The sequence below is a fragment of the Hylobates moloch genome, unplaced genomic scaffold (genome assembly GCF_009828535.3).
Source record: "Hylobates moloch isolate HMO894 unplaced genomic scaffold, HMol_V3 SCAFFOLD_3, whole genome shotgun sequence".
Taxonomy (NCBI): Eukaryota; Metazoa; Chordata; class Mammalia; order Primates; family Hylobatidae; genus Hylobates; species Hylobates moloch.
In genome coordinates this window covers 28,409,906-28,437,074 of record NW_026652278.1, presented here as the reverse complement: position 1 = coordinate 28,437,074, position 27,169 = coordinate 28,409,906, and the positions used below count along the sequence as shown (strand labels likewise).

General features: G+C 41.2%; 1 protein-coding gene across 1 annotated transcript in view; it reads left to right on the top strand.

Annotated features, from left to right (window-relative positions):
* Positions 1-27,169, top strand: part of SORCS3 (sortilin related VPS10 domain containing receptor 3) — a 630,771-nt gene that overhangs the window by 477,657 nt on the left and 125,945 nt on the right. Inside the window, exon 8 of the mRNA XM_032178305.2 lies at positions 22,339-22,428. Coding sequence (XP_032034196.1) covers positions 22,339-22,428 — 90 coding nt within the window. The remainder of the gene's footprint in view (positions 1-22,338; positions 22,429-27,169) is intronic.

Genomic DNA, 27,169 nt, shown 5'->3' with positions numbered 1-27,169 from the left:
CATCCATTTCCATCCCTCTTCTCAGGGACCTGGCACTACTGATCACTCTTGTTTCCTCTGTCTTTAGCTTACTCATCCCTATGTTAGACTTTCCATCAATATTTAAATAGTTTTTAAATATCCACCATCCTGACATAACAAAACAAAGTAGGGTAAAACTTTCTTTGAACCTACACCCCTGTGTAAGTCTCCCATGTTTCATTCACAATCAAATTTCTTGAGCACTAGCTGTATTCATAATCCCATCTTCTCATTTCCCTGTCTCTGTAACTCACTTGAAACTGACTTCTGCCTCTGCCACTACATTGAAATTGCTTTTGCCAAGTTCATCAAAGGTATCTTTGAAGTATATCTAGACTATGCCTCTCAATAATTAACATAGTTGAACTGTCTAGAGCATTTGAACCTCTTGACTGCTCCTTCTTTCTTGAAGCACTCTCATTGCTTCCTTGATAAGGTACAGTTCAGGGTCCCCTCTCATCTCTCCATCTTTCCAATATCATCTTACTTTCCAACACAGGTGCCTCTTCCTCTGCCCACTCTTTAAAAATGCGTTTTTCCTCAGTGTTCTTTCTAGGTTCCTTTCCTTTGTTTACTTCCTACCCTCTCTCATATGGTTTGGCTGTGTCCCCAGCCAAATCTCATCTTGAATTATAGTTCTCATAATCCCCAATGTGTCATGGGAGGGACCCAGTGGGAGGTAATTGAATTATGGGGGCGGTTATCCCCATGCTGTTCTCGTAAAAGTGAGTGAGCTCTCACGAGATCTGATGGTTTTATAAGGGGCTTTTTTCCCCTTTGCTCAGCACTTCTTCCTGCCCCCACTGTGAAGAAGGTGCCTTTCTTCCCCTTCTCCTTCGGTCATGATTGTAAGTTTCCTGAGGCCTTCCCAGCCCTTCCAAAGTGGAATTGTGAGTCAATTAAACCTCTTTTCTTTATAAATTATCCAGTCATGGGCAGTTCTTTATAGCAGTGTGAGAACAGACTAATATAGTAAATTGGTACTACAGAGAGTGGGGTGCTGCTATAAAGATACCCCAAAATGTGGAAGCTATTTTGGAACTGGGTAACAGGCAGAGGTTGGAACAGTTTGGCGGGCTCAGAAGAAGACAAGAAGACGTGGGAAAGTTTTGAGCTTCCTAGATACTTGTTGAATGGCTTTGACCAAATTGCTGATAGTGATATGGACAATGAAGTCCAGGCTGAGGTGGTGTCAGATGAAGATGAGAAGCTTCTTGGGAACTGGAGTAAAGGTCAGTCTTGTTATGCTTTAGCAAAGAGACTTGTGGCTTTTTGCCTTTGCCCTGGAGATCTGTGGAACTTTGCATTTGAGAGAGATGATTTAGGGTATCTGGTGGAAGGAACTTCTAAGAGGCAAAACGTTCAAGAGAAAGCAGATCATAAAAATGTGGAAAATATGCAGTCTGATGATGTGAGAGAAAAGAAAAATTCATTTTCTGGGGAGAAATTCAAGCCAGCTGCATAAATTTGCATAGGTAATGAGCCAAATGTAAACCATTAAGACAATGGGGAAAATGTCTCCAGGGCACATCAGAGGTCATCACAGAAGCCCCTCTCATCACAGTCTCGAGGCCTAGGAGGAAAAATTGTTTTCGTGGGCTGGGCCCAGGGCCCCCCTGCTGTGTGCAGCCTGGAAACTTTGTACCCCGCATCCCAGCCTCTCCAGCCATGGCTAAAAGGGACCAAAGTCAGCTCAGGCTGTTGCTTCAGAGGCTGCAAGTCTCAAGCCTTGGTGGCTTACATGAGATGTTGGCTCTGCAGGTGCGCAGAAGTCAAGAATTGAGGTTTGGGGATTTTCACTTAGATTTCAGAGGATGTAGGGAAATGCCTGGATGTCCAGGCAGAGTTTACTGCAGGAGTGAAGCCCTCATAGAGAACCTCTGCTAGGGCAGTGAGGAAGGGAAATGTGGGGTGCGAGCCTCCACATAGAGTCCCTACTGGGGCACTGCCTAGTGGAGCACTGAGAAGAGGGCCACCATCCTCCAGACCTCAGAATGATAGATCTACCAACAACTTGCACTGTGTGCCTGGAAAAGCCACAGACACTCAATGCCTGCCTATGAAAACAGTTGGAAGGGGGCCATACCCTGCAAAGCCACAGGGGCAGAGCTACCCAAGGCCATGGGAGCCCACCTCCTGCATCAACATGATCTGCATGTGAGACATGGAGTCAAACGAGATCATTTTGTAACTTTAAGGTTTAATGGCTGCCCTATTGGATTTCGGACTTGCATGGGGCCTGTGGTGCCTTTGTTTTGGCCAATTTCTCCCATTTGGAATGGGTGTATTTACCCAATGCCTGTACCCCCATTGTATCTAGGAAGTTACTAACTTGTTTTTGATTTTACAGGCTCATAGGCAGAAGGGACTTGCCTTCTCTCAGATGAGACTTTGGACTGGGACTTCTAGGTTAATTCTGGAATGAGCTAAGACTTTAAGGAACTTTTGGAAAGGTATCATTGTGTTTTGAAATGTGAGGACATGAGATTTGGGAGGGGCCGGGGCAGAATGATGTGGTTTGACTGTGTCTTTATCCAAATCTCATCTTGAATTATAGTTTCCATAATCCCCATGTGTTATGGAGGAGACCTGGTGGGAGGTAATTGAATCATGGGGGCGGTTGCCCTCATACTGTTCTTGTGAGAGTGAGTTCACAAGATCTGATGGTTTTATAAGGGGCTTTTCCTCCTTTGCTCAGCACTTCTCCTTCCAGCCACCCTGTGAAGAAGGTGCTATTCCTCCCCTTCACCTTCTGCTGTGATTGTAAGTTTCCTGAGGCCTTTCCAGCCATGTAGAACTGTGAGTCAATTAAACCCCTTTTCTCCTTTCTTAAGAGGTTTAATTACCCAGTCTTTGGTATTTCCTCATAGCAGCGTGAGGACAGACTAATACACTTTCTCTTTGAGTAAGTCCATCCCATCCACTTTTACAGTGTCAGTTACTATCCAAATGCCAATGACCCCAATGTTCCCTGCTCCTCTCAGCATAATGGAGAGACTGGGAGGCTCTAGCAATGGGTCTTTCTTTATAGGATGCCCATCAATCCCTTAAGCATGGAAATATCCTTGCTCCATTCAGAACTCTACTGTGCATGCCCCTTATAAATTACTAAGACTTGTTTCTTCCCAAGAGATCTAATGAGGCCCCATGGAAGTTACAATACCTGTTGCTTGCTAGGTCAATTTGGCAAAGAATGTTTTCCTTTAATCTCACAGAATGGTTCTGTAATTTGCTACATAAGGTAACTATTTGCCTTTATAATCAAATATGAATGGGCCATGTCTAGCACAGGAGTATTAAATTGTTTTCATTTTGTGTATCACCCCTGAGTTATTGGTAGTAGCTCCATAGAAGGCTGTGTTATTGTGGTTTGGTAGAAAAGCTTCTATTGCTATTAGTGTTTCCATGGGCATGAGAAGTAAAGGTGGTGGTAAGCATGCTGTGCAGTTCATTTTGCAAGAAGGGTGGCACTCATGGTATTTAATTATTCAGAAAGCTTATATGGTGGGAGACAGCCTGTGAGTTCTGGTCAGGAAGGCAGATGTGTTATCCAGGAGACTACAAGAGTTTCTATCATCAGCTCAAAGGAGTGAGATCAGCTATACACTCTCAATCACTTTCACTATTTGGAAATCAATTTCCTACCTCCAAAGCAATGGTTATTTAGAGTGTTCTTTCTACCTAACTTCACCACCAATTTTACTCACCAATCCACAAACAGAAAGAATTGTTATAGTGGAAAATGGACCTTGCAATTATTTCACATCAAATTTATGTCTGGCATGTGTGCATTTTATTTTATTTAATAAAACTTTAATCTTCACAGGATCTCAATATGACAGATATTATCTTTATTTTTCTATGGAGGAAACCAAGTTTCAGTGAAATTTAGGTAATCACCCATGGTTGTATAGCTCAGGAAATGATAACGTCAAGGATATGACCTCAGGGCTGTCTGGGTTTATAAAGGATGACACAAGAGGACAATGGTTGATTTCTCATTTCATTTTTCTCTGCATTAGCACCTAATAATTGGTATTCCCAGATACTTTTCTAGATGACTGTAAAAGTGAAATAGGCAGATGTTGCCCCTATCTTGGTAGATGTTAGTGGCTGGAAAGACTTGCTCCATTCCCTATTCAGTGGACTCTTTCTCAGGATCTGTTTCAATTTTGTTTCATTTCAGAAACTTTCTGCATCATTAACCAAAGAAAGGCTTAATGGGATTCAGTACAATATAATCATGCCTGAGCCTCTGAGAGCTGTCCCTCAGATATACTTGGGGGATTTACTCAAACACCCATCCCTGGGGACTGGGTGGCAGCGTGGAGAATCGTCATGACATCTGCAGCTCTGCTCTTCTCCAGCCCTTTTCTCCTCCCCGTGTACCTCTTGCCATGCATTATGCATTCGGAGTGGGAGGAGGGGCTGCCTTTGGGTTCCATTCCAGGACTCAGAGGAGCTGTTGAGTCATGACCTCACTGAGTCTCCCCATTGTCCTTCCCTTCCACATGCCAGCAAGTCTTCCACACCCCCTCTGCTAAGCCCAGCTCCCTGGAGAATTCCTTTTCTGGGTCCTTCTCCTATTAAAGATAATTACACTGCTATAAAAACAGCAGTGCTGATAATGAAGGCAGTTGGGCTGTTGACTGAAAAGTAGACTATTTAGTCCAGTTCTCTTCCCATTACCATTCTAACTAGAGTATATCTCTACGATTTCAGAGTTTCAGCTTTAAAAAATTTTAATCACTCTGCCTATAACTCTATGACCAGCTAATGGAGTAAATAATCATTTTGAATTTCTGCAAGCAGCATTTAATAATCTGAATCAGAATCCTTTAAGAATTCTGAAACCCCTCATGGTCAGCCAGAATAAGGACTTCTTGGAGTTTCAGAGCAGCAGAGTCAGATGTTAACCAATCAGCTTGATGTGATTGAGGATCTACTATGTACCCAGTACTGTGACTGGTTCTGTCTGTGACAGAGGTATTGATTGATTGATTGATTCATTCATTCATTCATCCATCCATTCATTTAATAATCTCATATTGAGCACTTAATATGCTCCTGATACTGTTCTAAATGAAGGGCATGTGATAGTCACAGGACTGAGAAGGTGTCAGTCCTCATTTTGCATTGTCTTGATGAGGAGATAAAGCTGTTTGGCGAGACATTGTTCATAAACAATGCTCAAAAGCATTTAAGAAATTGCTAGACTCTCCAGGACAGTGCTTCCCAGCGTGAGGGAGATCTACAATCAAAGAAGATATCCCGGAGGAGGCAAGGATCATGGTAGTTCTCATAGCAGCTAATTTACTTGAGGGGATCAACCTGAGGACCAGTCAGTGCCCCAAGGGGAAGTGACTCTTGGAAGGAGACAGTGCAGTTGGCTGGATGCGCAGGTGAAGGGAGTTGGCATTCCTGGGTTTAAGTCTGGCCTCATCATTAACTCACTGGGTGATCTTGGGCCATCACCTTCCCTCCCTGAAGCTCAGTTTCCTTGTGGCAAAATGAAAAGATTACATTAAAGAAGGGCTTCCAAATCTTCTGTTGTTGTTCTTGGAGAACTGCCTTCCAGGCAAAATTGTTGAAGACATTCCAATATCTAAAATAAATACAGTTAGAAGAGATATACATTAAAGAGGGTGAGGGGCTGTATGAGCTTCACCACCCACCCAGACTCTTCATCCCTTTGGGGACACCCCAAGGCATCTTTGCAGAACTTAGAACAGCACAGAAAGTTTTGAAAGCAGCGGACTGTATGACACCAGACGTTCTCTTCTAACCGTAAAACTCCACAAGTTGTCTTGCTGCTCTACAGGTCGCTCCATTTAGTCAGACATAGGAAAGGGATTGCTGTTCAGAGGTATTGCCTCAATTCGTTTTTCCAATGTCAGTATCAAACAAAAAAGATATTTGGGATGTAGTTAATTCCTCAAGCAAGTTGCTGAATCTTTCCTTCCTTTCTTCATTCCGTTTACATCTACTTGGGGTATAATATGGAGATAATGCAGTAAAAAAGAAATAAAAATCCAAAAAGTAAGTAAGAAAGTTATGATCCCTGGAGATTATGCTATAAATAAGAAATAAATATGTAAATAAGAAAACCACAGTTCCTGCCATAACAGGGTTTATAGTCGAGAGAGGGAGAGATACTACATAAGCAAACCAATAAATAAGAATGGTAATTACCCACTATGATAAATCTATGAAGAAATAAACATAATTGTGAGAGACAATAATAGGAGGGAGGGCACTTCATTTATTCACTTATTCTGTCAGTCTCCCAACAAATATTTCTGGAGTTACTGCTATCCACAAAGCAAGGGGCCTCATTTTGGAGATTTTGGAGATCAAGGCAAACACTAGTATTTTTCTCCTGGGAGCTTGCAATTTAGATGGATTTTCATCTTTTATAGTTACTAGGAAACAAAAATAAAATAATATAAAAACATAAAAGACAATTATGTGTGTGAGTATATAAAATATCCCTAGATTTTGCTTTTGAGACTGGGTCCTATTAAGTGATCTCATGACTGGCGGATCCATGCATACTCTTCCTTCCCCCTTTCTAAACTGGGAGTCAGAAGGTCTGGATAGAAATCAATCCCTGCAATTTATTTTTAACTTCTTTCTCCTTAGCCAGGATTGATTTTTGTCTTTGTGATCAACGGCACACAGAATAGCTCCACAGCCCAAGCTGCTGTTCAAGCACTTGGTCTGGTCGGCTCCATATGTATTGAACAGAACATTATAAGCTGATTATGAAAGTAATACAATGAAGATGTTTAAAGGACGGGCCTTATTACCCTTACTTTCCTGGGGAGGAACGCTTACAAACAGGGGGCTGCTGTGAGCAAGAACCTAGAACTGTCAGGAAGGCAGTGTGGCAGGGCATATGGCCTGCACCCAACAGACAGAGCCTAGTGAAGCAGGGAAGAAGGAAAGGCACTGGAATTAGCTTCTTGTTTGCCAGCCTGACTCCCTTTCACTCTTTTTAGCTTTTCTTTTTCTTCCTTCTACTATTTCATCTTTACTATACCAACTGCTATTAGATTTGGAACTGCAAGCAAACATGTTATAAAAAAATACATTAAAAAGATCAGCTTTTCCCTTTCTGCATTTCTTGGACTTTAAAATTGTCTGATTCTTTAATCTCCATGCTTTCCTCCTTCTCTTCTCTTGTTTTCTTATAATCCAGCTTGTGTTTGACGGGAACATAAAATTAGCCACTTCCCACCACTCCCTCTAGCCTTGTAACCTCTCGAGGCCAGGCAAGATTGCTTCCTGTTTCTTCTGAGAAAAATGTTCTCGGAAGAGACACATACCTTGTAATAATGTGCAGGGGTAATTCCACGGAATGCAATTAGAACAGAAAGTCGGCTGTACCCAAGGCCTTCTGTCTGATTCTCTGGAATAAACGCTTTCAGTTTTACTGCCTGCCCAGGTAGCAACTGTTTCCAGATTTCATCAGGAAGAAATGATCAAAGTGCTCTTAATATGATTGTATTCACTATTTCATTGTGCTACATCGTTTCTTCTTAGGTGTTCTTTGTGTAGGGGGTCAGGAAGGGGTGGAAGAGATGGCTTCCTTAATTCCTCTGAGATATCTGCCACAAGTACTTGAGAAGTTGATTGCATGTAACTATCCTATACAAGAAACACTCTCATTCTCACTAGTTATTTTTAAAGATTTGTCATAAACCTTCTTCCCTGGTTTTTACCTCCTGGCTAATTTTCTTTGTTATTGAATAACCTGTAATTCTTAGAGATTCAGTTACATTAGTAGTAACAACTGACACGAATTAAGTGGTCAGCATGAGCTAGGCTTATGAATTAGTGAATTTAATTGTTATGACAGCTTATGTGGTAAGTACAACTCTTCTGTTTCACAGAAGAGGCACTGAAAGGTTAAGCCATTTTCCCAAGATGACACAGCCAGTAAACAATGGAGTGGAGATTTTGATGTAACCATTTTGGTGCCAGAGCCTTCTTTCTCTATCACTGCATGATTATCCTCCTTAAAGAAGAAAGATTCAGAACAACCTACACTTTCTTATTTGCTGGAGGCAAGTTGGGTCAGGAACTGTGTAAGGGACAATGAGTAAGTATATAGAGGTTTAACACAAAGTAGCTGTTTAAAACATGCATATTGCATCACTGAATATCCACACACACACACACACACACACACACATACACACAGACGCACACACACACACACAAAACTGGCAGCTTGGAATCTTAAGATATTGCTTGAAGAAGACCTTCGGCTTAGGAAACCAGGACCAAGGAAGTGAGTGGTTGTGGACCTCAAGCGATGTGACGTTTCTGAGTCCCTACTTTGTGTCAGCACATGTTGGACCTCACATCGTGAGTGTGGCTGTCTTTTTCAAGGTCCAGAAGCACTTAAATGATTGTCCCAAAGACACATCATAACCAATAGGTGAGGGTGGGGGTTGGAATCCAAGTCTAGGCTTGGTTCCTGGGTTCCTTGTTAGTTTTCACAACGAAGGACAAAATAAATAACCTCAAAGATGCATAAAGATAAAATTTCTGGTAACTCAGCTATAACTCTTGGACATTTTCTTCAAGCAAAACTTCATTCCTGCTATGAACTGCCTCTGCAAAGATAAACCAATAAATAAAATTATAATAATAAGAGTATTGAGCAGTGTCATATACTTTTTGTTAAATATGTCAAATAGAAATGAAGTAGAGTGTTTATGTCATGTAACACACAGCAAACAAACAAAAGTCTACACACACTCACTATTTCTTTCCATTTCTCCAAAACTACCTCTCCTGGTACCAACAACTCACCTTGGCACTTCTACCCTGCAACCTCTCCAGTTTGACTGGTAATCTTTTCTTCCTTCAAGTTCCCTCCCTACCTTTTCTCTCTGTCTCTCCATTTGTTATGTAGAACAATTCACCCAGGTCCTGGTTTCTCAAATCTTCCAAACTCAAATCCATCATCACATCCAGCAAATAAAATGTCCTTCAGTGTTGAGAACCCACTCTATTCTTAAGGCAGTGGGAGTATAAGTCACACTTATTTATAGATTACATATAACACTGTGATTACGTGCACACATATATGCATGTGTGTATGAATGTCACACTGTGGAGGGTGATCTAAGAGAATCCTTATGCCTACAGTATCTGGAATCTGACAAACATGAGTTTAAATTTCAGTTCAGCCCTCTGCTAGCTGTGTGACTTTGCTGTCTTGTGTCTTAGTTGTCCATCTACAAAATGGAGATAGGATGAGGGTGGATTTTACTGTAATTGTAGGAGCATGAGCACACATTGAGTAAATTGTTGTGCTTCTGAGGAAAGGATTTTTGTAGCATCTGATCTTCACTCTGCTGAATACCATGGCATTATTACTGGCCTTATATTGTCATTTTTACATCTTGTATGTTAAGTTTGCTTTCTCAAAGAGATGGTGAACTCCATGAGGTGACAGCTCCATGACCCATGGTACTTAATACAGTCTGGTCACAAAAGTGCTGAACAAGTACTCGCTGATTGACAAATGTAAGACATAGTGGAATGGTGGCTGGTATCCATAATGAGATTTTTAAACATGATTAACGTTCAAGGAATGATCTAAATTTGGCCAGACCCTTAATTATTACATGGATTCAGCAGTGGGTGGGGAAGAACATCTTGTACTCTGCTTCCCTGTTTCCTGCAGGAAAGCAAGCTCTTTTATAGCCCCTGATTTTCCAAGGCATGGTGTTGTCAACCACACAAAGGAGAATTTGATGTAAAATTACTACCCATTTGTAAAAGTCCATGCAATTGTCTTTTCTTTGTATTTTACTTATTCTGACTCTGGAAACACAGATTTTAGAAGCCTAGCAAAGTGAAAAGAGCCTGTGCTTGCAAGTCAGAAGCTTTGAGCTTGGCTTTAAGTCTTACCTTTTAGTACCAAGATGACCTAAAGCAGCCTGCCTAGGTCTCAGGCTCCTTAATTTTAAAATGAAGGTGTAATTAGACCTCACCTGCAGGATTGTGCTCGGATCAAATGAGATTCAGTACAATAATGAAAACTAATAGCACAGAGTACTCAACAAATATTAGTTGTTATGACCTGAGTCCTAGGTACTAAGAGACTATTATAGGTGAGTAAGAACATTATCTACCCTCAAAGATATTACAGTACAGCAAGAGACCCCAAAAGGACCCGCTTCCTTCTAATTTGGAACAACAGCTGGTAACTGCAACAAGAAAGCCACAAACAAAGAGCCCTGGGAATCAGAGGAAGAAAAGATGAACTCCAACTGGGAAATTGGGGTTAGGGGAGCTTAATTAAGGAGAAAGCTTTTGACACAAGCCGCTGTGAAATTCATTGGTGCTGAACTGATCTGGGTAAGGCTGAGTCCCTCAAATAACTTCTCCTATACTAGTTATTCTTTGGAAAGGCTCTGGTGTAGACACTTTAGGCTCATTCAGGGCTGCACCATGTAGTGGTCATTGTCAGGGTTTAGAGACACAAGTTCAAATCCAGGCTCTGCCACCTTGGAGCTGAATACCCGATGCATGTCAGTTAAATTATCAGTAAAGCAGGCTGCTTGGTATTTCCTTCATGGGGTCATTGTGTGCAAGAGCAGACAGTGCATATTACATGGTAAGCATAGAGCCTGGCCCTCCAACAATGTTGTTTGTGCTGGCAGAGGACAGGAGAGGCATGACACGGAGAGCATGATGGGGAAGCTCCAAGAAGTAGCAGTTGGCATTTCACAGATATTCGTGGCTCTCTTGGGGAGGCAGCAGTGTTTTCTGAGAAACAGCTTGACAGATGGCTTAACTCTGTCTACTGCTTTCCCGAAATTCACTCATGAGACATGCAAATCCCATGTTGGTGAAACTTTGCTGTTGTATCTAGCAGCTCACGTGTATCTCTAAGCCTTCCAGAAATCCCATGCCCCAAAGAAGCATCCCTAATTCTCTAGAAAATGAATGATTTTGTTTGCTTTGCCCTTTCAGGATATTTAAAGTATTTTGAACATATCAGTAAAATTAATTATTCTCTAAGTAGCTATATGCACCTGTCATTCATCCCATGTGGCTGAAGATGTTTCTATTCTATAGCTGTGCCCACCATTTTCTGCTTCTCCTTCTCACATTATGTATTGCCTCTAGCCCTTCCTTCTGTGTATAGGTGAAGCTACATCGGCAAATTTCAGTGCCCCACGCAATCATTAGGATGGGAATTTATAGATCAACAGCATAATTTGTCAGTGAATACACTTCTAAAACCTTGGGTTCCTGGGAACATACCTAATAGGTCTATTATAACAATCTAATCATTGTGTTTGTAGAGCATTTTCTGGTTACATGAAAGCATTTTATTACGTTGTTTACTCACAAGAATCTTGTGAGAGAAAGATAACTACAACTAGTTCCTTTTTTATCTGAAAATAACCCCCAAACTCCAAGATATGGGTTACAATGCCTAAAATTCCATGTCTAATAAATGATAGCGCTGAAAATAAAATCACAGATGTTACAATGTGAAGGAACAGGACCTTCCACCTTTTCCCTTCTCCTCTCTCACCATTTTGATTTTATTTTCTGAAGTACTGGGATACTATAGAAAAGAAAGAGGCTAGTATCTAGTTTGAGTATATTTCATTTAAATAATTGACCTCATAATGTCCACCCATAAAAAGGAATTAGGCTATTTGATGTATCAAGTTGAATGAAAAACTTATACAAGTATTGGACAACCATATAAGGTAGAGCTCTTGCAATATCTTCTTTAACCTCCTCTCGGTTCCATTTTCTTTCTTTTTTCTTTCTTTCTTTCTTTCTTTCTTTCTTTCTTTCTTTCTTTCTTTCTCTCTTTTCTTTCTTTCTTTTCTTTTTTCTTTTTTTTTAACAAAACCCTACCAATCCACAGTCCACAAGGAACAGAACCATTTTTGAGCACAGAGAGGGAGCAATGTTTTGATAGCAAGTTTGAAGATTTCTCTTTAGAGGTTTCATGGACAGTGCCTTCCTTTTCTTTCCCCCGAAGCTCTGGTGTTCTTATCTATAACACTGAAAGTATTAGTTCTTATTACGTTATTTGGGAGTCTTCAGATGCTCCTGAATTTTGGACACTAGGATGATAATGATAATTCAAGTTCGTATCTGTCCTTTTGTGTTTCTGCCCTTATTTTGCTTTTTTACCCACTCAAATACACACACAAAATAGGAAAGAGAAAGTGCAAAGAACTTGTATTTTGAAGGCTCAGGTGAGCATCCTGAGAACTTCTTCCCCTCCATCTAAATCATGAAAGCCAGGACACAAAGATAAGTCTTGAAGCCATTAATGGTCAAGTCTCTTGGAGATCTCTATCTGTGGTTTCCTCTAGGAATTAATCTTGGCTGAGGGCAGGGAGAATTTCTATCCTTTATCCCTGATCAACTGGGATCAGGTGGCACACATGGCTACCCCAGCACCTCTTGAAGCCTCCAGGTTGCATACATAAACTGCCACCATAGTCAGTCTCCAGAAGGCCTCTAAGATGTTAGACTGGTGCAGGCATTTTTGCCTCCAGTTCTGCTGGCTCAGATAATATGCATTGAGTACGTGATATGTGCCAGCTGCAAGGCTAAAGCTCTTTCTATATTGCATTATATTTGATCCTCGTGATAACTTGTCAGTTGATAGTACTAATATCTGTGTTTTCCACGAGAGAAAATTAGGAAGGTTAAATTACTTGTACAAGTTCACCAAACCAGAAAGTGGTATGAGCGGGATTTAAACATAGGTCTGAGATCCCAACTAATGTGCTGTTACTTACTATGCAATTGAAAACTGATTGAGTCCAGACCCTTTATTGTATTTGAAGGAATAGTGTCAGAGGGTCAGGCATTGCTAATTCTTCTTCCAGTCTTGTGTGTGGTCTAGACCCAAACTCTTTGTCCCATGCTTTCCTAACCCACCACCATTTCTCTGCCATACTAGCATTAACAAAAGGCAGTGAAGGGTCCAAGAAGTTGCTCGGCAGGGCTGCTGAAAGTGGCAGTTGTGCTGTCAGTATTTATTGACCAGTGAGTGTGCTGACAACCTCAGCATGCATCTTCCTTTCAGCATCTCCCCTACACACACACACACACACACACACACACACGCACACACACACACACCCAGAGCAAGCAATATTGGCTTCAGTGTCAACTATCTTATTATCTCATGCCTATTCTTGGTGAAACTATTTGGGGGCTATTATGTTAAAGGCACCAATAAAAGATTTTATGTGCAGATCTGTTTCAAAGGAGGCTCAGCTATAGTGTGATGTTGGGTAATAGACCCACTCTTTCTAGGCAGATAAAACTGCATCAATATTGCAGAGCCTCAAGGACATAAAATGAGCAAACACTGGTTAGACAAACACTAAATTCAAAGTCAAACAGTCTAACAGAGGGGATGACATGCTGATAGGATGCCATGTTGTTCCAAATGCTGTACCACACTTTTGATTCTGACTCATAGTGTGGTCCCTAGGAAAGCAGTGTTGGAAAATCAGCTGAAGATGGCAGAAGCAACTAATTCATCCACGTATAAGACTCTAGGGCTAGACTGACATATATAGCAACTTCCTGATGAAACTTGTGGCTGTTTATAGACTCCTATGGTCCAATATTTGGAAGCCTGTTTTGTTTTATTTTGTTCTTAAGATAAATATGATCTTTGAAGGAATTATGTAAGTGGAGAGAGAAAAGCCCCAAAAAGTCAAGTTTTATTATGAATAATATGAACTGAATTAATGAGCAAAGGAATTAGAAAAGTCAACTGTGCATCATAACATCTTGGCTGTTCCTTTTGTTTCTTTAAAGAGGAGGAAACACTGCAGAGGCAGTGTGAGAAGTAACTAAGGTGTACCCTTAGAGGTGGTCATTTCTCTTGGCTTAGATTATTCACATAATATTCGATGCAGCACAATCCTCTAACTGGAAAAGCTTCCACATGTCATTTCTTATTAATACAACAGCTCTTGTGTAAGCCCAATTATGGTTCTTGTTCACAAATTCCCATAGCAGTACTAAGCACTTCTGTGCAACAATGTAGCATTGATTTCTCAGAACTTGGAAATTGATAGGAACCCTCACATAGAAAGATCTGCCTTGGCCGTGGGTGCATTAGTCTGTTCTTGCATTGTTATAAATACCTGAGACTGGGGAATTTATAAAGAAAAGAGGTTTAATTCGTTCATGGTTTTGCAGGCTGTATGGGAAGCATGATGCTGTCATCTGCTCAGCTTCTAGGGAGACCTCAGGAAACTTACAATTATGGCAGAAGGTAAAGGAGGAGCAGACACATAATATGGCCAGAGGAGAAGCAAGAGAAGAGATGGGAGGTGCTACATACTTTTAAACAACCAGATATCACGAGAACTCACTATCACATGGACAGTACCAAGGGAAATGGTGCTAAACCATTCATGAGACATCTGCCCCCATGATCTAATCACCTCCCACCAGGCCCAACCTCCAACATTGGGGATTATACTTCAATCTGATATTTGGGTGTGGACACACATCCAAACTATATCAGTGAACATATTTTCTGGGAATTGGAAATTAAGTGACATGGGACCCATTCCCCTCCACATAGAGGTTTGGAAATTTCACATAGCCTGAGGGACCAGCAAAACCTTTAGAAGTCAGATAAACTTGGGTTCAAATTCCAGCTCCATCATTTATTTGTTGTGTGTCTTTGAGAATGTTATATAATTTTCCTACACCTGTTCCCCCACCTGTACATAAAATGGAAGGCTAGTGTGTACACAGGAATGGTTGGCATATAATAAATGCTCAAAAATTATTAATATCTTTACCATGTACGGTACTGGTAATGCTATTAACAATAATGATAGTAATAATAATTATTGTTGTGGATATTAAATAATATCATGAAAGTAAAGCACCCAGTATAGAATAGATACGCAAAAATATTTGCTTCTGACTCTCTTCTAAGATTACCTATGTCTACTTATAAATTCTAGAAACAGTTAAGTTTTCTCCTGTGACAGAAATAGGCTCAACTTCTAAATCCCCAAAGGGAGCTAGGAAATGATTCGAGGCCCTTTGGTTCTAATTTTTGGGGACAGAGTTCTGTCTTTCCTCCAGGGCAAGCCATCATCCAGAAACAAGGATAAATGAACAAATAAAGGATCTGTCAGGTTAGGCTTGGTCACAGCAAGAGCGGGAACAAGTCAGAAGAGATAGATGTGTTTAATGGCCAACACATTTGTCCAAAGGAATCATTTTCACTGGCCAGGAGCCCAATTAAACCTGTAAAATGGAAATCCAGAAAATCAGATTAACGAGCCAGTCATTAGTAAGGAAAAGACCCAGCTAATTCTGTGTTTAGCATGACGGATGGGCCCAGAGCAAATAATTGGATGACATTCATCAAATATAAAATAAAAGGTGTCACTGAAAGGAAAAGTGGTAATAATCTTTGGGATTTACAATGCCTGCAAATTTGCTTGTAAGGAAGAGAAAAGTTCATCAAAACAGATTAATAGTCACTAAACTTTATTTCTTTCTTGTGTGCCAGAGAGCCACAGGATCACAGAGAAGCAGCAAATGCATGCATCAGCCTGCTTTTACCCTAACATTGTGAAGCAGCAAATGCATCAGCCTGCTTTTGTGAGGACTCTGCCCCTGAAGGGGCGTGCGATCTTTTGAAAATAAATTCCTGCTTTTGTGAGGACTCTGCCCCTGAAGGGGTGTGCAGTGTATTTGAAAATAAATTCCTTTGACCATCCAGGAACCAGGCAGGAGTTGAGAGTTCTTCACTACATCTGTGTTTTAGTCAGTATCCAATGGAGGAAACCAAACTCAAAGTCTTTCTGCTTAAGCAGATTAATTCCAACAATCTGTTATTCAGTAAGTGAATAAATACCGACCCCCTGCTGTGTACCTGCCTCTATGAGCTGTGCTCACTCCTGGTTAAAGGTTCAGGTGCAGACTAGAGTTGGAGAGCCCAGGTTTATAAGGGTTCAGATGTAGACAAGGGTTAGAAAGCGCAGGTTTATTTTCTGGCTGTAACAATGAAAGGCTATATGATGTTGGGCAAATTAGTTGCTCTCTCTCAGCTTCAGTTTTCTGACCTGTATGAAATATTCTTTGCATGATAGTTATTATTACTCTTGGTTTTATTACCTTACTTCTGCTCTCCTAAGAAGATATTATTTTAAAACTATAGCACCAGACTAGACGCAGTGTCTTATATCTGTAATTCCAGCATTTTGGGAGGCTGAGGCAGGAGGCTGCTTGAGCCCAGTAGTGGCTTTGGTCACTTTGAGACCAGCCTGGGCAATAGAGGGAGACCCAGTCTCTACAAAACATAAAAAAATAAAATTAGTCAGGTATGGTGGTTTGTGCCTGTAGTCCCAGCTACTTGGGAGGCTGAGGTGGGAGGATTGCTTGAGCTGGGGAGGTCAAGCCTTCAGTAAACCATGATTGTACCACTGCACTCTAGCCTGCGTGACAGAGTGAGACCCTGTCTCACAAAATAAAATTTAAAAATACAGCCCCAGTGTCAAAACAGATTTTCCGGGGATGCAAGGAAACAAAATCATATACATGCATGTCAATTACAGAGATTTTTTTAAAGTTTTTCACAAAAGATGTTGGAATCAAGATAATCTTTTGTGTTATTGCAGTGAAATAAGAAAGATGGACAGAGGATTCTTCTTAGTCACAGAAGGAGGAGCACAGGCTTAGAGCTAAACTTTCTGAGGTTCAGATCTGTCTTATATTGGACAAGTCACTCAAAACCTCTGTAGGGTTGTTATGAGGATTAAATTAGGTAATTTTCATAAAGGCTATGTGCAGTTCTGGAGTGTGGTAAATGTGCTCAATTAATGACTGTCTTATTATTTTTATTATTATGTATCCACTGGTCATCTGCCAGAAGACCAGCTCTCTCAGTTCCTTTCTGCTTATAAACAATGGAAATTTATTTTTCACAGTTCTAAAGGCTGGAAAGCCCAAGATTAAGGCACCAGCATGTTAGGTATCTAGTGAAGGCCCGGTGTCTGCTTCCAAGATAATGCGTTGAATACTGAGTCCTTACATGGCAGAAGGGTAGAAGGGACAAAAAGGAAAAAAAAAAAAAAAAAGAAGCCTAGCTAGTTTTCTCCAGCCCTTTTATAAGGCACTTTTCCTTTCCTGAGGAAGAAGCCCTCATGGCCTAATCACCTCTTGGATGGCCCCAACTCTTAATACTGTTGCATTGGGGATTAAGTTTCAACAGGAATTTAGGAGAGGACAGAAACAATCAGCCCATAGCATTCCACCCATGGCCCCACAAATTTATGTCCTTATCACATACAAAATACATTCATTTCATCCCAATAGCTTCAAATGTGTTAATTCGTTCCAGCATCAGCTTTAAAATCTAGGTCCAAAGTCTCATCTGCGTATCATCTTAATAAGATGCAGGTGAGACTCAAGGTGATTCATCCTGAGGCAGATTCCCCTCCAGCTGCGAGGCTGTGAAATCAAACAAGTTATGTGCCTCTGAAATACAATGGTGGGACAGGTATGGGACAGTCATTCCAATTTCAAAAGCAAGCAAAAGGAAGGAAGGAAGGAATGAGTAACAAGTCTCAGTGAAGTCCAAAACCCAACAGGGTAAACAACCTTAAATCTTGAGGCTTAAGAATAATTTTCTTTCACTCCATGTCCCACCTTCCAGACCGTGGGGTGAGGATTGGGTCTCCAAGGCTCTAGGAGACCCTGCACCCATGGTTTTGGGTAGGCATAGCACATGTAGTAGCTGTGACAGATTAGAGTCCATGCCTGCAGCTCTCCCAGTCTGGTGTTGCACCTACCGGTCTGGGGTCTGGTGAGGGCTTCCCCTCTACAGCAGCTCCCACTAAGCATTGCCCTAGTGAGGACTCTTTGCAGTGGCCCTGCCCTGATGGCTCCACTGGGCATCACTCTAGTGAAGACTCTGCTATGACCCTACCCTTATGTTGGTCCTTTGCCTGGGCTCCAAGGCTCTTTTGGGCATCCTTTGAAATGTAAGTGGAGGTAGCCCTGCTTCCACAGCTGTGGTACTCTGTGTGCCTGCAAAGTTACCACTGTGTGGATGCTGCCAAAGTTTATTGCTTGTGTCTTCTGGAGCAGCAACTTGAGCCGAACTTGGGTTTGCTTGAGCCACAGCTGCTCAAGGAGAGCTGCACCAGAATGTGGCGATCAGAGACTTGAGGTGGTACTGGACAGACAGCCCCAACCTCCCATGGGAGCCTGGCTCCTCCCTTCAAATTGTTCTCCCCTCGAGGCCCTGACACTCTAGGCCTGTGATGAGCATGGCAGCCTCGAAGATCTCTGGTTTGCCTTCTGGGCCGTTCTTTCATTGCTCTGATGAATAGCATCTGGCTGCCTTCTATCTGTACTAATTTTATCAATGGTCCCTTGGCCACATCCTTGGTGTTCTCTCTCAAACTTGCCTTTTTAAACTTTACATGGCCAGGCTGAGAATTTTCCAAATCTTTAAGTTCTGTTTCCCTTTCAGTTGTAAGCTCTGTCTTTAATTCATGTCTCTCTTCTTGCGTTTTACTATAAATGGTCAAAAAAAGCCAGGCAGCACTCTCCACATTTGCTTTGATAGTTCTTCCAGATATCCTTGTACATCGCTTACAATTTCTGCCTTCTACAAATCTTTAGACACAGGCACAATTAAGCCAAGTTTTTTGCCACTTTATAGCAAGGATGACCTTTTCTCTAATTTGCAATACCTTACTCTTCATTTCCATCTAAGACCTCAACAGCATTACCTTTACCATCTATATTTCTACAAGTATTCTGTTCATGACCAGGTAAGTAATTTCTAAGGATACTTAAGTTCTTTCTACAGCTCCCCGCTTCTTCTGAAGAAGGGTCCTCACCAGAATTGCCCTTAATGCTCTGTTTAATGTAATATAGGGTTTTTTCTAGTATTCACTTCAAAACTGTTCATACGCCTATTCATTACCTGGTTCCAAAACCACTGTCATATTTTTAGGTTTTTGTTATAGCAATGCCAATACCAATTCAGTACCAATTTCTGTCTCAGACCATTTCTGCTACTATAACAAAATTATTTAGACTACATAGTTTATTTCTCACATCTGTAGAGGCTGGGAAGTCCATGACAAAGACACCTGCAGGTTTGATGTCTGATGAGGGTTTGGTCTTTGTTTCTAAGGTGGTGCCTTGAACACTGTGTCCTCACATGGCAGAAGTGATGAAAGGGAAAAAAGAGGGTTAGCTAATTTTCTCTAGCCCTCTTATAAAGCACTAATCCCTTCATGATGGCATCGTCCTCATGTCCCAGTCATGTCCTCAAGGCCCCACCTCTTAATACTGTTGCATTGAGGAGTAATTTTCAACGTTCATTTTGGAAGGGACACAAACATTCAAACCACAGAACCAGCATTGTCTAGGAATGAAGTAGGTCACAACCTTGTAATAAGCTATAGAAGAATAATTATAGGAATGTGTGTGCCATGAGAGTGAATGTTGAAAGTGCTATAGAAATGAAAAGAACAAAGTTCAGTAATTGAGAGATAGGAGAAATTAGAATGAATTGGTAGCATTCAAAAACCCTTCCATGAACTCATAGGATTTACAGTGAGGTTTAATGCATCAGTTGGATTTTGGCAAGTACAGAGAAGGACACAGTCAGGACAAAGGAAGCTTGGTATCTCTGGGAGATACTACAGTATCAGAGGTACTTGGAGACCCCAGGGCTCTGTGGCCTTCAGATAGCCCCTTTATGTTTTGGACCATTTGACAATGCATTTAAACATTTAAAGTATAATTTCTATCTTCATTATTTACTCAAGCACAAACTTTCCTGGGTTGTGTGTGAGCTTGTAAGAGAGTCTGTGCTTGTGCAGGGCTATAATAGACATGGGAGAATGAGTTCTTAAGGCTGTGGGGCTGATCATGCTGTCAAAGGGACCACTCTATTCTCTTTTGGCCATTGGTGACTTGGAAAGCCCAATGCTCCCAGCCTTGCCTTGGACTTCTGATAAGAGGTAGAGTGTCCTATCATTTTGTTCCCTGTTGAGGCAGCTGGATCTTCCAAGGAGAAGCCCCTTTTAATTGATGATCTCTGGCCAGCATTCAGGAATGGGACTTGCCTTCTTGGATGCTGGTCTGCTTTCCCAAGAACATGTTTGGTGAGGTTCAGGGTGACCTGTAGAGAGATGGTTATTAAGCATATGATAGGTGACCAGATGATATATTTTTGGAGTATAAAAGCTTTGTCATCAGGTATAAGGACTCCTTTGGGGGTGATGAAAATGTTTTAGAACTAAATAGAGGGTCTGGCTGGATCATACACTGTGAATGTACTAACAGACACCGACTTGTACACTTTAAAATTATTAGAGTATGTGAATTTCACCTCAAATTAAAAAAGAAACCCACCTTTCTCATCATTGTGAACACAGAATTCAGGAACCTATCTACATCTGAGAGGCAGGGGGTCAGGGCAGGTGAGGAGCACAGAGGTCTATGCAAATTGTTAAAAGTCTAGTTCTGAGGTGTTCAAAGTGTGGTTCCCAGACCAGCAGCATTGGCGTCACCTGGAAATTTATTAGAAAATTCTTGATCCCCAACTCAGATCTATTGAATCAGAGACTCTGCAGATGGGCCTCAGTAGTCTGAGTTTTCACAAGCTTTCCAGGTGATTCTGATGCATGCTGAAGTTTAAAAACTATTGATCTAGTTTCTGGGTTAGCAGGTATGTTTACATGTGTTGGTTTTCTAATTAAACGTAAAACCAAATTAAACAAATATATACAATCACGTGAGAACTAATGGTGACTGTGTGTTCAGATCTAAGGATGATATTTTATGCACTTGAGACTTATTTGGAAAAGGAAAAAGACTTCAGAGCAACCTATTGATCTTAATATAGTAACACCCACCTCTAAGCCAATACAGAACAATATAGATTCAGAACAGATGTTGTATCAAAATAAAAAAAGTTTTAAAGTGCTGAAATACAAGGCAAGAATGATGGTAATTAGATGTGGATGTTTCTCCCTGAACATCAGGGTGAAAACCAGTCCCTCTTCTTGGTTCACAGCATAAGCCTTTGCACCAAGTTTTTCCAAGTCTCTGCCTTCATGCTGACTCTGACATATGCTCTACCTGGCAGCATGTGGTGCCTGCTTTGTGGGCTTCCGATCTGTGCAGAGCAAGGGGTAGCGTGGGAGATGTCATCTCCCTCCCTGAGTGAGGAGAGATGGGTGGCTTCAGTAGAGATGGTACAGCTCTTCTGCTCCCAGTAGGGCCTGTGGATGGCTGTCAGGTTTGGATCAGACTGGGAGGACTGGCCTGTCTCCAGCCTGTGCTTGGACCTTAGTGAGAATGAAGCATGTGCCTCGAGTAATTGCCTCCTCAGCGCAGCAGCCTGGTTGCTATTGTTGTCCTGCTATTTTCTCTGAACAAGCCATGTTATCTTCTCCTGTGAATATTAATTTCCCCTGAGTTAGGATAATTGGGCCGAGAGCAGCCATCTGCAGAGCTGTGCCACGTTGGCAGGGCTTTTCAGCAGGCCCTGGCCAGAGGACCATTTCTTGGCGTGGTTTCCACTTTCCTCCCACTAAGAATCTATCCTTTCACAAGTGAGGTTACGGGGCTTGTCCCTGAGCCTTCTAGCCAGAGATAACAGAGTTGAGACTCAAACCCAGGATTTCTGAGTTTCAAATTTGGAGTTCTTCCTCTAACTTTTGATGTTTTTAAGTATCTTGTACGTGGAAAGAGTCAATAAATATCTGCTCAATACATGGATTTGTAAATATGAAGGAAAGAAATCTGTGCTTAGATCAGAAGTGAGATTACATTTCAAAATAATGAGAGCTTTGAACAATAGTAATTATTCAGATCCAGGAAAAATACATTTGACAATTATGTTATGGTTGGAATGAATTAATAAACAATTCAAAAAGAATAAATAGATCATGGGTGTAGCCCACATTGTTAGCTTCTCTGTTTTTAGTTGAAAATACTTACTAAGTATGTACCACGTGCAGAGCACAGTGACCAAATAGAGTCAGTCTCTGTTCTGAGGGAGAGTCTGCCAGTGGGAAAGATTGTTGTCATTGCCCACCTGTGCTCTAAGCACCATACAATGGGAGCAACTCAGAGTGCCGTGGGATTAGAGACCCAAAGCCAGCAAGGAATATTCTCTAAAAGGTAATTACAAACCTACTGTGGTTGTTGATCGAAGAGCTAATACTTTCCAACTTGTGCATGATCTGTGGCCTCATCTGATCTCTTTGTGTTTCCCCCACAATCTAGGTAACAACTGGTGGAAGAGCCAGCTACTACGTGTCTTATCGAAGAGAGACCTTTGCTCAGATAAAGCTGCCTAAGTACTCGTTGCCAAAGGTACGGCATGCACCACCAGCGGTCCTGGGTCCCTCTAGGCAAAGGGAGGGTTGGAGAGGCTGCCTTGTTGGGCTACTGGGAAGTTTTATCTGTTTGGAAGGACTGTTGGCATTTAGACTCACTCACCACCAAGTCGTTTGGCCTCCCTTAATAGTGCACAACCTGGATTCTGTATTCCTGTCTCAGCTGGGAACCAGCCAAGAGCTTTGATTTCCTGTAACTCAAAGGTCTGGTATAACCTTGGGTCATTTCCCAGGGGCAGTAATGAAAGGAACACTAGCTTTGGAATCTCCTCTGAGGGGCTTTCCCTTTTGCAAAGGGCTTTATCACCAAATAGAAGGCCAAACTCAGCAGGAGGACAGATGCTATATGAGTGTGCATAAAAGTGCACAGATAAGTCTGGTGGTTTTCTTTCTTCTTTCTATATTTTAAGGCTAAATAGAAATGTATTGCCTATGTTTCTACTCCCCCCGCCGCCATGAGTAATTAAAAAGGGGTAAATTAATAGAATGTTAATATCAAATGTTGGCATTTTAACTCTTCTATTGAAAAATCATAAAACTTACTTTGGGGACCCCATTCCTTGTGAACATTGGCTTCTGGAGGGAGATGGACCTTAGAACCTCAGTGTGAAAATGGACAAGTTATAATTGCATCACTTAATGAGCCTGCAAAGATGTAAATTCTCAGGTTGGACACATCAAGTGTAATATTGCAAAGACTTGGGTCTCTAAGCTGGTACTAAGGAACATATTATGAAAGACTAAATGAGTACGGGGGTGGGGGAATTATGGCATGAGAAAGTGGATAATTTCCTACCCCCAGTTGTTATTATTTATTCATTAATTTATGCATGCATGTATTCATTCATTTACTCTTTTATGCATCCGTTCAACTATTCTTTCTCCATTTAACTTTTACTCTGTGAACTAAACTCAATGAATAGAGTAGTGAATAAGGCACAAATGGTCCCCACCTTCATGGATGTTATGTTCTGGAAAAAAAAGATACTGAATAAGCAACGATAGGTATGAGAGTGTTATAGAAGTTCAAGGGCCATCTTGGCATAAAAGGTGGTTTTAGTCAACTGTGGGTAGTGAGGGCAGTTTCCTAGAAAAAGTGATGTTTAAATTTATACAAGAAAAATAAAGGAGTTAATTCTGCAAACAAAGATGGGGAGAAGCTGATAGAAAATATATGCATAGGCCCAATTTTAAGAGACAGTACCGTTCATTCAACAAACTAAGAAGCCATCTTGAGAGACTGGGTTGCAGAGAGGCTGATAAGGTCAGTAGAGACCACTTTAAGTAGCTTCAAGGGCCATGGGAACCAATTTCTTATTTTCTCTACCCTTTCTCCGATTAGCTTTATGGGACCATTGTATAGTATTGTGTTTGCAGGATGTACCCATCAGATATTCTAAATCCAAACAGGAAAGAGGTATTCCAGCTTGGAGAAGGTTAGAAAGGGGAAATTCACAGTTAGGCTCTTTCTAAAGGAGAATGCCCCATTACAGTAACCAGAAGGTCTCCCATGTTTCTAAGCCTAGGAAATGAGTTTAGGGAACTTTCCAAGCCATCTCCCTGAGGTAGGGATTATTTTGTCTCTGTATTTGTGCATCTTTTATGTATTTTTAACCTTCTCGGGAAAACAAACCATTCACTCCCCTGGACAGTGTGGCTGCAGGTGGGGACAAATGAGGCTCTGAATTGATCACAACCCTAGAATACTCCGTTAATTATTAGCAACCCCGAGGCAATTTATTGTGGTGGAATGCCATCCGCTTAGTCCCTTTTATAGAGCCTCATCCAGAGCAGCTTCTCATTAATATGAGGGCTGCTGTGAAAATAGCTGGATGGTTATCGATCCCCTTTATTAGCCAGTGCTGGCCCAAGTTTTCCTAGTCAAAGCTGAAGAGGTGGGGACAGAGAGGGTGGAAGGAGATTGGTTGTTTCCATTGTTTAAAAATGAAAATGGCTTTTAAGCAAGTGTTGCTGTTCCATGCAGTGCCGTGGATGCTTTTAGGTGGCTTGCTTAGAAACAAAGGCATGAAAAGCTCCCTATCATCATTGCCCTCGCACTTCTGCTCCCAGCTTACATGTTCAGAATATGCTCTCCTGGGGTACTCCATAGCTTTGGAGTGTTTGGCAGAGGACGAAATGAGTGCCATTAACAATGAGGAGCATTACTAGGAGCCGCAGCCTTGTGCTGAGCCCTCCATAACTCAGTCCCTGGACATCAGGTTGGTGCTGTCAGTCCAATAGGCATGAAAAGCACACAGCAGCAGAGGGCATGGGGCAGGTGATAGGGAGCAGGTAACCTAGGGAAAAGACAGGTGAGCTTATGAGCAGAAACCCTGAGCTTTCATTCCAGCTCTACCACTTACTTATCCATGAGCCCAGGTTTTCACGTCTGTGAAATGGGGATAATATTGTTTGACAGAGTTGTGAGGATTTAATGAATGGCTCATTGTTAGTCAAGTGTAAAGTGTTTGACAAATCTAAGGAATGGTTTTGGTCTGGGGGGAAACAATACTGAGGCTCTTAACCTGTCCTACATGGAGATCAGTGTTCATAATGGGATCACATCCCAGACTGACCTTGGACTCAATATTGCCTTAAACTCTCGCTTTACCACTCTAATCCTGATATACCCTCTTTTGTCTCTTAAATTCTGGACTATTCTTAACTTACTACTCTAATAAATTGTTTCTACAAGAGAAAATATTTTTGTTTCTTTCTGTATGGGATTCAGGTTGGAAGTAAAAATGTTGATCTTTGCCTGAGCCCTGTGCTCCTGGAAAACAGCCAAGGTTAAGAAATTCTGCACCCTTTCGTGTTTGGGAAATGGCTTATTGCAGACCCCCCTCTCCATATGACTTGATAAGACTCAGACGTCTGCCTTGTTTGCCTATAAGACCAGATTCCCATTCTTTTTCTCATAAATGATTTGCTAAAATGTTGTCCTACTGGCCAATCTGGACAAAATGCCTGCTAATTTGACTTGCTCAAACTTAAAACCAGCTTTTCTCTTTCCTCAAGCCCCTGAACTTTGACCCACTCTTGAGCTTGTGTAAGCAATGGGAGCTGAAGCAAGCATGGCAATCAGGAAGAGCCCCCCTTAACAGCCCTTCTGAGAATCAGCTGACCCCAAAGAAAATTTCCTGTTCAATTGCTCGATCATGCCACCTGCACACCCTACTTTTCACACCCAGTTATTTCTAGTCTTCTTTTACTTTTCCCCATAAAAGTCATTCTTTTCTGCCTTCACTTCAAGGTGCTTGCAGGTATTGCAAGTCTTTTCAAATAAAATCTCTTCTTACCTAAGTCTGGGTTCATTTTTTGTTTGACAGTAGAATATGGTTAATTCTGTTTTGAATAATAAAAGAGAGGAAAGGGAAATATGTCTTAGAAAATTCATTATAATGATAATGACAATGATATTAACCTTTTGTTTCCTTAGTTTTTACATTTCCCCAAATACTGATTTATCCTTCACTGCTGTGTCACGGCCACACATCTTAAAGAGTTATCTGTAATTCTAATCTCTTTTCTCACTTCCTGTTTGCTCTTCAACCTACTGCTGTATATTCTTTGCCTTTACATCCATCTATCCACTATTTCACTAAGAATCCCTAGCCATTGCTACAGTGGCCACCTGCATGCCAAATCAAATAGATGCCTCTACATCTTTATTGCTTTTCACCATTCTAGAATATTTGATACTGATGAAAATAATCCATAGTTGATACTCTTCCCTTTGGTAGTATTTTTTATGATTTGTTTTAGTGGATCCCCTTCTTACCACTCTCTAAATGTTGATGTTCCTAAGTTGTTCTTGTATTCTGCATGGCTCCTGGGTGACTTCATCCCTCCCTTTTTTTCAATATTGGTAACTATATCTGTATCTACAACCCCAGCCTGTATCTCTCCATTGAACTCTAGACCACATATCCAACTGCCTATTTGATGTAGATCCTGTTAAAGATATCCCATTTAACCAAGGTTGGAAACTAAGCTAGTCTGCACTTTATAGTCCTTATATCCCATCTTTCTCCTATGTTTACTTATATACTCCATTTATTTCTTCAATAGTCTTTTGCTGGATGTCTACCATGTGCCAGATACTCTGGTGAGTATTAGAGATAAAGTGATACATCAGAGAACATAGTTTATGCTCTTTGGGATCTTATAATCTAATGAAAGAGACAGACATCAAACAAATAATTATGTAAGAGACTATTTAATTATAATTGTAATGAGTGCTATAAAGGAAAAGAGGAGTTTCATAAGTCATGTATCTGAGGCATTATATATTTGTCCTACTCCCTTCTCCCCCTGTAGATTTTACCTCCTTACTATCTCACCAGTCTGTCTCCTGGGGACCTCATGGAGAACCGGCTTCCTTGGTTCAGGCCCTCCTGAGTTATTATCTGGACTGTTGCTGTGACCTTTTAAGCCTTTCTCCCTGCCTCTAGCATTGCCCCTCTTAAGTCTCCTCTTCACGATGCTTCCGCAATTAATTTGATCGTGCAAGGATCCCTATCCTCTCTAACTAAATCTCTGTATATATCAATTCTAATCATGCCTTTCTCTTGCTTAAAATCTTATGATAATTTTGTGCTATTCTTTGGGCAAAAGTTAGGTGTGCCATAGCACCCCTTGTGATGTACCCACTGTCTGCCTCACCTCCTTCAGAGGAAAACTGCTTTTATGCGATACAGATTCCCACACATTTCCTT